General features: G+C 46.5%; 1 protein-coding gene across 1 annotated transcript in view; it reads right to left on the bottom strand.

The window, feature by feature from the left end:
- Positions 1-9,628, bottom strand: part of SGPP2 (sphingosine-1-phosphate phosphatase 2) — a 136,311-nt gene extending 126,683 nt beyond the window's left edge. The window contains exon 1 of the mRNA XM_004033273.5: positions 8,860-9,628. Within this exon, the coding sequence (XP_004033321.2) occupies positions 8,860-9,060 (201 nt within the window). The 5' untranslated portion in view covers positions 9,061-9,628. The remainder of the gene's footprint in view (positions 1-8,859) is intronic.
- Positions 9,629-12,396: the final 2,768 nt, after the last annotated feature.

Below are 12,396 nucleotides of genomic sequence, written 5' to 3'. Positions count from 1 at the left end.
AAAAATCAAGCTACAAGAAGACACAGCCAGGCCAAGTGTCCAGGGATAAGTTACCTCTGTTGTGACAGGAAAGGGCAGGTGATCAAATTTCTGCCAAGTCAGACAAAGGCGAGTTTAGAACACCCTTCAAGCTTCCATTCACCAGGTAGGATTAAGTACCTGGTTGCTCCAGGCATGTCAGGCCCTGAGGGTACACAGGTGAGCAGAGGGATCTAACTTCCTCTCCCCATTGTTCTTCCTCACCAGCCACCATTCGCAACTACAGTGTGAGAAATAATGACCTACTTGCAATTATGTGGAAATCCTTCAAAGTAGTAGGGATCAGCACATTCTGGTTGCACTGCGAGATCCCCACAGGCTCCCTCCACTGAGAGGGGTTTATAATATAATTCCTCAAGAACTAAGAAAACTGCAGCAGCCACACAGCCAGCTTCTTTCCTAAGGTCCTCTCTGAGCCATTCTATCCTGAAACACAACAGTTCTTCTAGCTTCTCATGCTCAGTGGAATCTGCCATACTCAAGTCTTAGCTTCTTTTTCCATTCAGAAATTTTTTTTCTGCTTTGTTTGGCTTTGCCTGTCCCCTCCCTTCCCCTCCCCTTCCCTCCTCTCGTCTCCCCTCCCTCTCTCCTTCTCTCTTTCTCTCTCTCTCTTTCTTTCTCTCTTTCTTTCTTTTTCAGAGTTTCGCTCTTGTTGCCCAGGCTGGAGTGCAAAGGCATGATTTTGGCTTACCGCAACCTCTGCTTCCTGGGTTCAAGCGATTCTCCTGCCTCAGCCTCCCGAGTAGCTGGGATTACAGGCATGTGCCACCATGCTCGGCTAATTTTGTATTTTTAGTAGAGACAGGGTTTCTCCATGTTGGTCAGTCTGGCCTCGAACTCCTGACCTCAGGTGATCCACCCGCCTTGGCTTCCCAAAGTGCTGGGATTACAGGCTTGAGCCACCGTATCTGGCCTATCTTTTCTACAGACTTTTCATTCCCCCCTCCACCTCTGGCTTCTGAGTTCCTATTGTTTCCTGTGTCTTGAGGCTTCTGTTTCTTTACAACCTCCCTCTTTTCTCTGAGGTTTGTTAGAACTCTGACATTTATGTCTGGGTCTTGCATTCAGACTTGCTGAGGGAGCAATTCGATTGAGTCTGTTAGTCACTACACAATATGCATGATCTTAATTGGATGACGTCCCCATGCCAAGCCATGTCATAAAATGCTGACCAGCCTATAGAAGGCTGCCTTTCACTCCAGGGCTGAGCCCTGGCTCAATCAGCTTGTAGTCATAATGATGGGATCCTATGATTCAAAACATGGCAACCTCTGTCTTAAGAAACCATTTGTGCTTTTTCCTCGTAAAGCATCTGTGGGTGAGAGTGACAATAGAAGTATCACGAAGAACCCAAAACAGACATTAAGGTTTGATTTCATGTGAGTCCTACATTTGTTGCTGCTTGAATCTAACATCACTGTTTCTTAAAAGGCTTCACCACTGGGCTCCCTCCATACTCACACAGGCACCTCCATCAATCCTGCACAGAGACACCCTGAGATCCCTTCTTAACACAGTGCTCTCAGTTGCCAATTCCGATTTGGCACACGGGATGAAATTGACTGCTATCTTCTTGTCTATAGGATAAAGTCCAAATTCTGCAGTAAGCCACATTAAGGCTTCAGCCTAAAACTCTGGCTGCAGCCCAAAACTGCAGCTGTATTATCACACCAATTTCTTCATGCAACCTGCGCTGGGTGGGTTCCATTTCTCCTCTCTGGTCCACTCTCTGCCTTTCTCCAGGGAGGCTGACCTTGACGGACTGCTTCAGCCAGCTCCCAAGCTCCCTGACTATGGGCTAAATTTGGTTAAAGGGGGGGCACTGGTAGGATATGAGAAAGAAGGCATATGGAGAATGAGCTTGAGATCTGATCCCCACCCCTCAACCTCTTCCTGCCTGGCTGTGGCTGCCTTTCTTTGCTAAGGGCCTCGGCTCTGGTCAGGGGATTCCCTCTGCCATCTAAGCTCTCAGTGGGTCTGGGGTTACCCGAACCCTATTCCCTGTTCTTGCTTTTTTAGGCTGAAGTTGCTTGCTCCAAGATGCTTCATCCTCCCATGTTGGTTTTCTTCCAACCCTGCCCACATCTTTGTAAATAGTCCTTCAATTACCCCCACCTTGTAAAATTTTTAGACTTTGAGCCGGAGGGCGGGGCAAGGTCTCCTCTGTCACCTAGAATGGAGTGCAGTGGCATGATCTTGGCTCACTGCAACCTCTAACTCCCGGGTTCAAGCAATTCTCATGCCTCAGCTTCCCAAGTAGCTGGTACATCAGACGTGTGCCACCACACCTGGCTAATTTTCACATTTTTGGGTAGAGACAGGGTTTCACCATGTTGACTAGGCTGGTCTTGAACTCCTGACCTCAAGTGATCCGACTTCCTTGGCCTCCCGAAATGCTGCGATTACAACTCCTGACCTCAAGAGAGCCACCATGCCTGGCCTAAATAGACTTTTTTTTTTTTAAAGAAAAGTTTTAAATTTATAAAAAGATTGAAAAGATAACACACAATTTCCATATACTCCCAGCCTTCCTTATACTCTGTAGGCAGGTACCCCTATGATTAACATCTTATGTTGGTATGATACATCTGTTACAATATTGATACATTATTATTAACTGAAGTCCATACTTTACACAGGCTTCCTTATTTTTTACCTAATTTTTTTTTTCTGTTCCATGACCTCATCCAGGATACTACATAACATTTAGTCATGCCTCCTTAGACTCCTCTTGAGTTGTGACAGCTTCTCAGAATTTCCTTGTTTCTGATGACCTTGACAGTTTTGAAGAGTACTGGTCAGATATTTTGCAGAATGCCCCTCAACATGTAACAAGAATACATAATTTTAATATGCATCAAGAGAACATGATGGCAACATGACTTACCACTGGTGACGTTGACCTTGATCATCTGGCCAAGGGAGTGTCTGTCAAGTTTCTACACTGTAAAATTACTTTTTTCCCCCTTCTCTTTCCATATCGCACTTTTTGGAAGGAAGTCACTATGTGCAGCCCATGTTTAAGAAATAGGGAGAATGTTAAGAAATAGGGAGGCTGATGCCTGCAATCCCAGCACTTTGGGAGGCCAAGGCAGGAGGATTGCTTGAGCCCAGGAGTTCGAGACTAGCCTGGACAACATAGTGAGACCCTGTCTCTATTTTTTTCAAAAAAGAAGAAAAGAAAAGAAATAGAGAGCTATGCTTCCTTCCCTAAAGGTGGAATAGAGCCTATGTTCTTTAAGAAAATTAAGGTAAAATATACAAAACATGTACCATTTTAACTATTTTTAAGGTTTCAATCACCCTTTTTAAGTAGACCAACTATCTCCTGCTGACACTCTGATGATATCCAAGCTGAACTTGTCATCATTCACCAAAAATGACATGTCTTTATGTTCTAGCACATGAGAATCCAGGTAAAGAAAGAGCTTCTCCCATTTTTGCCTGTTTGATTCCTACCCACTCTTTAAGCCCCAACTCAAGACTTCATGGGCTCCCCTGGGAAGGTGAGTTACTCCTGCTATTGTCTCCCTGTCCTTGTATTCATCGTTCTATTCTAGTATTTTTTTATTTTTTGCACTGCACCCTTTTATTTGGGCTTTCACACAGAAGAAACTAAATTGTATTGATCTTTATGTCTCTAAGTCTGAGGACTGTCCCAGAAACATGGTAGTGATCAATGGATGCTGATTGGAAATGAAGAAAGCAAAGGTGAGATAGAAGCCAAAGTGGTTTATTTTCTCCAAAGATTAAAGAGAGTATTAATACCTAACATTGGTGAATGTGTGAGAAAACCTGCCCTTGTAGTGGTTTGCCCTAGTAGACCCTTCCTGCGGGGCAATTCGGTAGTAGCTATTAAGAGCAATAATATATGCCTTTTTTTCACTCAACAATTTCAAGTCTGGACATTTTATTTAGAAGATAATCAAAGACAGGTGGAGAGATACTTGTACAAAGATGTTATCATTTTTAGTGCAAAAACTGGAAACAAACCAAAGGCACAGCACCTAGCTGACTAAATTACAGTATATCCATCCTGTGGAGGAACATGCGGCCATTAAAAATTGGGCTGAACATTTACTAAGGGATTAGCAATGGGCGGTGATATAATGGGCATGAATTTAACTTTCTCTTCCTGTGTTTCCAAGTTTTCTCCTGTGAACAATGATGATATCTGTAACTAGAAAAAAAGATCAAATGTATTCTTTCGAACTATCTCATTTTGTCATTTCAGATGTAAGCATCCAATGAAGGATAATAAAAACTTGCAGTCTGATCTGTTGGCCAGTTTAGTTATGGTGAAGCCAAAATGTCACGGCTGCCATGACCACTGCCTGCAGCCATCACCACCCTCCTACTGAATATACTAAGGGTGGTGGGTCCCAGGAGAAGAGAACTCAGAGCTTCCCAACTTTGTTGGTCAGCTTCTCTGGACCCCTCTTCTAACCTGGATCTTGGACATTGGTTTATGTTTGTTTTGTTTTGAAACCTTCTCTAAGTGACTATACTGTACAGCCATGGTTAGAAAACCATGGTTCTTGGCCAGGTGCGGTAATCCCAGCCTGTAATCCCAGCACTTTGGGAGGTGGCCTGTAATCCCAGCACTTTGGGAGGCTGAGGCAGGCACATCACCTAAGGTCAGGAGTTCATGACAAGCCTGGCCAACATGGCAAAACCCGATCTCTACTAAAACTACAAAAATTAGCTGGACATGGTGGTGCATGCCTGTAATCCCAGCTACTTGGGAGGCTGAGGCAGGAGAATCGTTTGAATCCAGGAGGCAGAGGTTGCAGTGAGCTGAGACGGAGCCACTGTACTCCAGCCTGGGTGACAGGGTGAGACTCTGTCTCAAAAAAAAAAAAAAAAAAAAAAAAAAAAAAAAGAAAACCATGTTTTCTTTTTCCCCCACTCTGCTCATTCTGCAGATGGGACAACCGAGGTTCAGAGAAGTCCAAAATGACATGAAGGTAAAACTAGATCCTGGTCTCCTGGTTTCCAGGATGTAGTATTTGTACTTTAGCACACCAATGAAATCAAGGTTTCGTAGATTAACAGATTTAGAGCCTCAAATGTTTCAAGAGGGAAACTAGGAGTCTAAGATTTCTAGAAACAACTTATCTTTGAACCTCTCCCCAAGTCAATGTGAGAACTATGTCTGAGCAGTTATCAAAAAGTACTGGACACAGGGATATTAGAAAAGATGATCCTTAGTCTAACGTAATGCTGAGGAAGGCACTGCAGAGTCTAACTAAATACAACTGTATTGAGTAAGCAAAAACATTAGAAATCAAAATACCATTATATACGAAGCTGGCTTTACCCCAGGACAAATAAATGAAATTCTCATCACACCTTTACCTTCCTGGCCCAGTCCTAGGATCCTGCCTTTTGCTCAGGGTAGTGCCTCCCAAAGCAATAACCAAAAATGGCTTCCTACAGTTACTCTTGCAAGTCAGATACCCTTACAAACTGAAAGCAATACCACCTCTTTTCACACAATCTCCACCCTGTCCCAGCCGGTACCAACAGGACACACCTCAGTGAATCAGATACACTGAGGCCCTGGAATTTTCCCTGGAATCTGCACAGAGGAAAGAAGTTTAGACTTGGGAGTCAAAAGATCTGACTTCCCCTGACTGTGTGGATATCCTGGAAGTCCTCAATAAATCTCTTAACCCTTCAGGACTCAGACTTTCTGTGAAATTCATGACTACTGGGCAATTTCTAAGGCCCAGTCCAATTTATTCAATGACAGGCTTGTACAAGCCAAGCCCACTCCTGGTTTGTAAAAGATGCAGTTAATCTTTAAGCTAGCAGCGTGTGGTGTAATGAGAACTTGTACAGGAAACTTTTAGTCACTTGAAAACAGGAAACACTTGTCCTGTTTCAAAATTAAAACAAATATAGACAATGTGAAAGGTGAGAAGGTAAATTAGATTCATTAAGATCTAAAGTCACTCAAATGAAGAAGAAAACTTCTCTATTGTTTGAAGGGTCCTAAATCAATGTCCTGGTGCTACCTTCTAGGCTATGCGGAAAAATCACTTGATTTTCAACATTCACTCATTTTTTTTTTAAAGAAAAACGAAACATCGCCAGTCACAGTGACTGACATCTATAATTTCAGCACTCTGCAAGGCTGAGGCAGAAGGATCACTTGAGGCCAAGAGTTTAAGACCAGTCTTGGCAACATAGTGAGACCCTGTCTCTACAAAAAACAACAACAACAACAAACCAGATGATGGCATGCATCCGTAGTCTTAGCTACACAGGAGGCTGAGGCAGGAGAACTGCAGGAGTCCAGGATGTGGAAGATGCAGTGACTTATGATTGTGCCACTCTGCTCCACCCTGGGTGACACAGCAAGACCCTGTCTCTTAAAAAAAAAAGTTTAAAACTATAATTTTATATTGCAATCTACACGCATGTATTCACAAAAGTCACTAGCCCCTCCTATGTGCCAGGCTATGAGAAAAAAATAAGGACCATAACAGACAAGTTGCCTGCATTCTTAGAGTTTATCATCCTCTGGAGGGGCGGGGAATAATCAGATATCCACATAAAGGCACATTTAAACAATGTGATAAATGCTGTAATGAAGAAACGCAAAAAGCAAAGAAAAACTATAGCAGGGGGAGCTAGGCTGGAAGGTCAGAGAAGTCACCCACGGAGGAACTGACCTTTGGAAATAGAAGGATGAGTGGGGAGGATATTTAGAGAAAAGACAGGCAGCTCAGGCAGGCCAAGGCCTGTACAAAGGCCTGCAGAGAGGGCAGCACACTTTTCACAACTGCCCCCTTAAAGTCCTGTAAATTGCCTGAGTGCAGATAAGAGATAATTTTTGAGGGGGGGACTCAATGTGTGTATGTAAAGGATTAATCTTCCCAAGTCATTTGAAACCAACCCACCTGTAAAAACATTAATTAACCTTTCATTTATCAAGCACTCTCAAGTTTATGATTTCCCCCATTATATACCGACACAATGATTTCTTATCTTGGGCGTTCAGCTTTCTTGCTTTTACATGATCTGTAAGCAGAAGTCCTGTGTTGGCTGGGTGGGTGTGGGGAAACCGCCACAATTTCACTCACTGAAGACCCAGGATTGTCAAGCAGTAAGAAGATAAAACTGTGTAAGAAATCTGCTTATCTTGTTTTTAAAGGTCAAGAGGATCCAACTGTGGAATTTAAAGTTAAGTTACCAGGGGTGATGTTTAAAACAGTTTGAGAAGTACTGGTGGAACAATTCACTCTTTTTCAGCTTCCTGAATTAGAGAAACAGGGTAGAAGCTTGTGAAGAGAGCAACAGAAAGCAACTCACGTGTCTACCTGTGGGTGTAAACAGTGTGTGCACCGAATATATCACGGCACGTTTCAGCCATGGGACTGTTTTTTGTTTGTTTATTTGTTTTGGTCTTTTTTTTTTTTTTTTTTTGAGACGGAGTCTCACTCTGCCGCCCTGGCTGGAGTGCAGTGGCGTGATCTTGGCTCACTGCAACCTCCGCCTCGAGCTATTCTCCTGCCTTAGCCTCCGGAGTAGCTGGAACTACAGGCCGCACCACCACGCCCAGCTGATTTCTTATCCCCCCTACTCTGCCCCGTTTTTAAGACAAGCCAAGAGAAAAAAGAGGGGTTCTCATACTCATCTATAGGTTACCAGAATGTCACATGGGATAAAGAAGGAACAATAAAGAGGAAAAAATACAGAGGGGGATTTCTCTGGAGTGGAACACACAACCACCCTCACCCTCCCAAACAAATTCTGTAATCCAATGCCTATAATATTCCATTCCACACAGAAGCCAGGTTCTTCGTAATTCCTCAGTTACTACATCTAGAAATTTACACGTAAATAAAGGCCACCTTTCTTTCACCAAAACCTTCTAGGAAGAACAAAATGTGGCTGTGTACAAGGAATTCAAATTATTAATACGTTTACTTCTGTTCTCCTGCGCCACACTTTTGACTTTGCCGAGGGAAAAGGCAGGTGCTGCCAGTGCTCCCGGTAGACATGCGTCCCCAGAAGCCAAGTGCAGCCCGTCTGGTCCCTCCTGCCTAAAGTCCCTGTGCACTGCGACGACGACGCACGCTGGTTCCCAAGCCGCAGTGGGTTGTATAACCACGCTTTGAACACCTAGCGGGAGCGTAGCGAGCTTCCCTCCCAGAAGCATCTCTTAGAAGTCACTGGTGTCGGTCCATAAAAGACCCACCAGGCAGGAGGGACCCCCAGACTCTGGGGGAGGGCAAGCGGGAGTTGCTGTTAAGGCATCATCGCCGGGGGTAGTGCAGGGAGGTTGTAAATCTCTCTAGAAGCTGTGTAAGCCCCAAGTTCTGTGCCCAGAGCTGGCGGTGCAGCGCGGTGAGGAGCGCGCTGAGCCCGGCTGCACCCGCATTTGTCCGGATCAGGGAAGGGGGATGGGCGGAAATGCAAGAATACCGGGGTTGGCGGGGAGTCTAAGAACGTCTCCCCGGGGAAGTGCCAAGGACATCCCCGCTCCTCCGTTCCATTACGTAACTCTTACATATTTGCTGGCATCTACGTGAATTTAACTACTTTTGAAAGTGGGAAGTCTCTAAATGGACTGCATTGAAAGCGTCTGGGGATATCTCAATAGACCCGGTTGCCCCTGGCAGCGTTGGAGGGTGGCATCCTGGTTACTGGAAGGCCAGGCCTCCCCGTCCGCTCTCAGCGGCGGGAGCCGGGTCACTGCCGGGGACGGCGCCCTCTCGGCCCGGCCGGCCCTGCGTGGCGGAGTCGCCGGGACCCGCACGTCCGCAGCCGCCCCCTCCCCGTCCCCGGCGAACACCTGCCCATGGTTACCTCCGGCGCCGCGGCTCTGCGCAGCCCGCCCTTGCCGTTGGCTGCGGGGAGATGCTCCACCCCGGGGACCCGCGCCGCGCGCTCCGTGGGGTCCGCGCCGTTCTCCCGGGGGCCTTCATCCGGAGCGGGGAAGAGCCCGCAGCGGCGCTGGAAGCGGGCGACGAGCTGGGAATCCTGCAGGCTCCGCAGCAGCTCGGCCATGGTGTGCCCGGGGCCGCGCTCCGCCGCCGCTGCCACGCCGGGCCGGTGCCCTCCGCTGGCACCGCCACTCCCGCCTCGCCCCCGCCGGTCCCGCACTCGGGGCGGAGGCCGGGCGGGCGGGGCCCCGGGCCCAGCCAACAGGTGCGCCGCCCGGGTCCTAGCGCCCGCCCAGGTGTCTGCCTCCACCTTGCGCAACGCGTTCCCCTTTCTCTCCGTCCCGGAGGGCTTGGGCGGCCCCGGGCGGCCACGCGGGCAGGACCGCCTGTAACTGGACGGAGGAGTGCCGATGTCCGAACTGCGCCTCTCTTCTCCCGGCGCCCCCAACCCCCCACCCCACCTTCTCCCCCCGGCAGACGTGACACTAATGGGAGCGGCCGAGCGCGCGTGCACCTGCGGCCGCTCCCATTAGCCCATCCTTTTGGGCTCAGGCTGATCCCACAGTGACCTTCCTTGCAACTCTGAGCCCAAGGTGAAGTCGGATTTCCTCGCACGCCAGCTCCCCACAGCCAGCCACGTACTCCCACCTTCCTGCAAGACTAGTTCCCAGTAAATACAGCGAGCCCCCCAGGGAGAATTCCCAAGTTCTTTCCAAACTGCGTGATGCAACGTCTCCCTAGAGGTCCGAACACCCTTGAGCTTGCTCAAGTACCCAGGAGGTTCAAAGTGGGCCCTGAGTCATCTTCCGCGTCGCTGCCCCTGCCCTTCTGATTTGGCAACTGGGGAACACTTTCAGGTGGGTGGGGAGGAAACTCCCTTCTGGGTTTTCCGCATTGAGAACAAAGATGCTTACCGCTCTCTCCTACTTCTTTCTTTCCGCTCTGCCTCTCTTTAAGCAATGACACTGGGAAGACCGCACCAGACCATTTAGGGAGTTTAAACGAGAACAGAACAAAGTGCTGGAGGACTGGGGACAGGATTAGGTATCTCATTGCACCTGCACCTGCTTTAGAGCGCTCAGCAGAAGACAGCAAAGGAAACATCCTGCAGGCCGGCCTTGGTTTTCCCTCCTCCCTCCTACATTTCCCTCCTGGGCTCAGAGATCCCTTGGGAGGCAACAATCAAATTAGGCCCAGGTGATCGGTCTGCAACAAAAGTGCAATTCAATCCCGTCTTTCGTTTGCAGCAGAAACCTGCATGTTTCCTGATTGTCCATGCAAAGCCTACTAAGAATTTGGTTGCACAAATGATTAATGAACACCTGTCAATGCCTTATTTATTCAGTTGTCCTTTTAGGCCTGAATGTCTTTGGGATGTGACTTTCCAGGATGATGTAGTCCCCTTCATGCCCTAGCTTCTACTTTTCTTGCTTCTCAGTCCTGTCTGGAGAACAAAGTCAAGGGGACTGAGAGAATGCTGAAGCTCTTAAGGGAAACCATTTTCCTCTTACAGAAGACACGCAGAGTTATTGTCATGTCTGGCGGGATCACACACAGAAATGTCCGGCCCAGGAGGTGGAAGCATCTCTCCACAATGCTGCTGGCTGTCATTTACAGGTGTGAGGCAAAACCCTGTGGTTTGGTTTTAGAAGCTGGAGCTGTGATCGTTGGGGACCTGTTCTGCTTATGTGTTAAAGAAATATGTTTTCCTGTGAAGGCACTTGCATCATGTGTCTCCCGAATTTTAGTGCTTCGATTTTTCTTTCTACCAGTTAGGAAAAATAGGCAAAGCAAAACATGGCACACGCAGCATTAAGTTAATTGCCAAAGAATTGTATTTGTAGGCAGAGCATTTTATCTCCATGGAGGATCAGTTACTGATTCCAGCTTCTAGTGGCTCACCAAGTCACCTGATGTAAGTCACCGTATGTCTCAGTTTATCCCTGTAATGAAATGATAATCCCAACTTCTTGTCTTTCTTATAAGGCTCTTGTAAAAATAACCTTGAGACAAGCTCTATAAGGCCTAGTGAGATCATGATAAGAAGGTGTATTGTGCTGGAGTCATTCAATTTGGGAAGGAATCCTCAAGAGAATTTGGCTCTGAACATCTTGAGTAGGACATCTTGAGCCTCCTGGGCAGTGGTAAAGTACATTTCCCCAGAACCCTTTTTTTCTAAGGCCCAGTCTGATTATTCTGAACATGAATTTCCCAACCAACCTAACAAAAATCAACATCTTTGAGAAGTGGTAGGACTGAAAGACTGCTGTAATGGTGCAGAGATATTAAATAGTAGCTTGCAGTCATGCAAAAATTTTTTTTCTTGATACCAGAGAAATACCCTGTAGTTCTTTGATCACTGAACACTAGTCATACCTGTGGGAAATACATTTCACATCCCGCCCCACTACCTTTTTTTTTTTTTTTTTTTTTGCCAGGGCAGAAATCCAGTTATTTCTGCTTTGCTCACTTGTATATATGTAACAATTACAAAATGACATATTTAAAAGGAATCAATGATGGATATATTAATATTAGTTCGGATAAAGGTTAAGCTACTGTAACAAAGAGACCCCAAAATAGAGTGGCTTAAGGAACACAGACATGTATTTCTCTTTCATAGAATGGTTCTAAGGCAAGCAGTTGAGGTTAGTAGGAAGCTCTGCTCCATGGCCCTACTCCATGACTCTGGTTCTTTTCATCTTATTGCTCCACCGTGCCCTGAAACTGAGCCTTAGGTCATCGTCCTCTTTTGCATGGTTGAATCTGGGTTAGGGCTGAACATCTGAAGTTCAGCTCCTGAAAGGGTGAAGAGAGAGAGTGTTCTGAGCAGCAATGTCTTATTAAGCAAGTGAGGCAGAAGTTCACATATCACTTTCACTGACACTCCATCAGTGAGAAACAATTGGAAATGTTATCTCTAGCAGGGCAACCTTATGTCAAGCTTAAGCTATATTCCTGTGGAAGAAGTGGAGGACAGAATTTTTCTGTGGGCAACCAGCAGTCTCCACCAGTATTAGGAAACTAATGTTGGTTAAAATGTTGTACAGTAAAAATCCATGTTATAATTCAGCCATAATATACACATTTTATCTAGGCAGCTTGTCATTCACTTGGCATGTTATAAATACTCGTGCAGATACAATTTTTTAAAAGAAGCCACACTAAAAATAAGTTATTCCAAAAGACAGTTGGCCAGGCATGGTAGCACATGCCTGTAATCCCAGCACGTTGGGAGGCTGAGGCAGAGGATTGCTTGAGGCCAGGAGTTCAAGACCAGCCTGGGCAACACAGGGAGACTCCATTGCTACAAAAAAATTTTAAAAGTTAGTCAGGCATGGTAGCATGAACTTGTAGCCCTAGCTACTCAGAAGGCTGAGGCAGAAGGATTGCTTGAGGCCAGGAGGTTGAGGCTGCAGTGAGCCATGACCACAACTCCAGCCTGGATAACAGAGTGAGA

Source organism: Gorilla gorilla, chromosome 11 (genome assembly GCF_029281585.2).
Source record: "Gorilla gorilla gorilla isolate KB3781 chromosome 11, NHGRI_mGorGor1-v2.1_pri, whole genome shotgun sequence".
Classification (NCBI taxonomy): domain Eukaryota; kingdom Metazoa; phylum Chordata; class Mammalia; order Primates; family Hominidae; genus Gorilla; species Gorilla gorilla.
The sequence above is the reverse complement of the archived record's forward strand: the minus strand, read 5'-3'. Positions and strand labels throughout refer to the sequence as shown.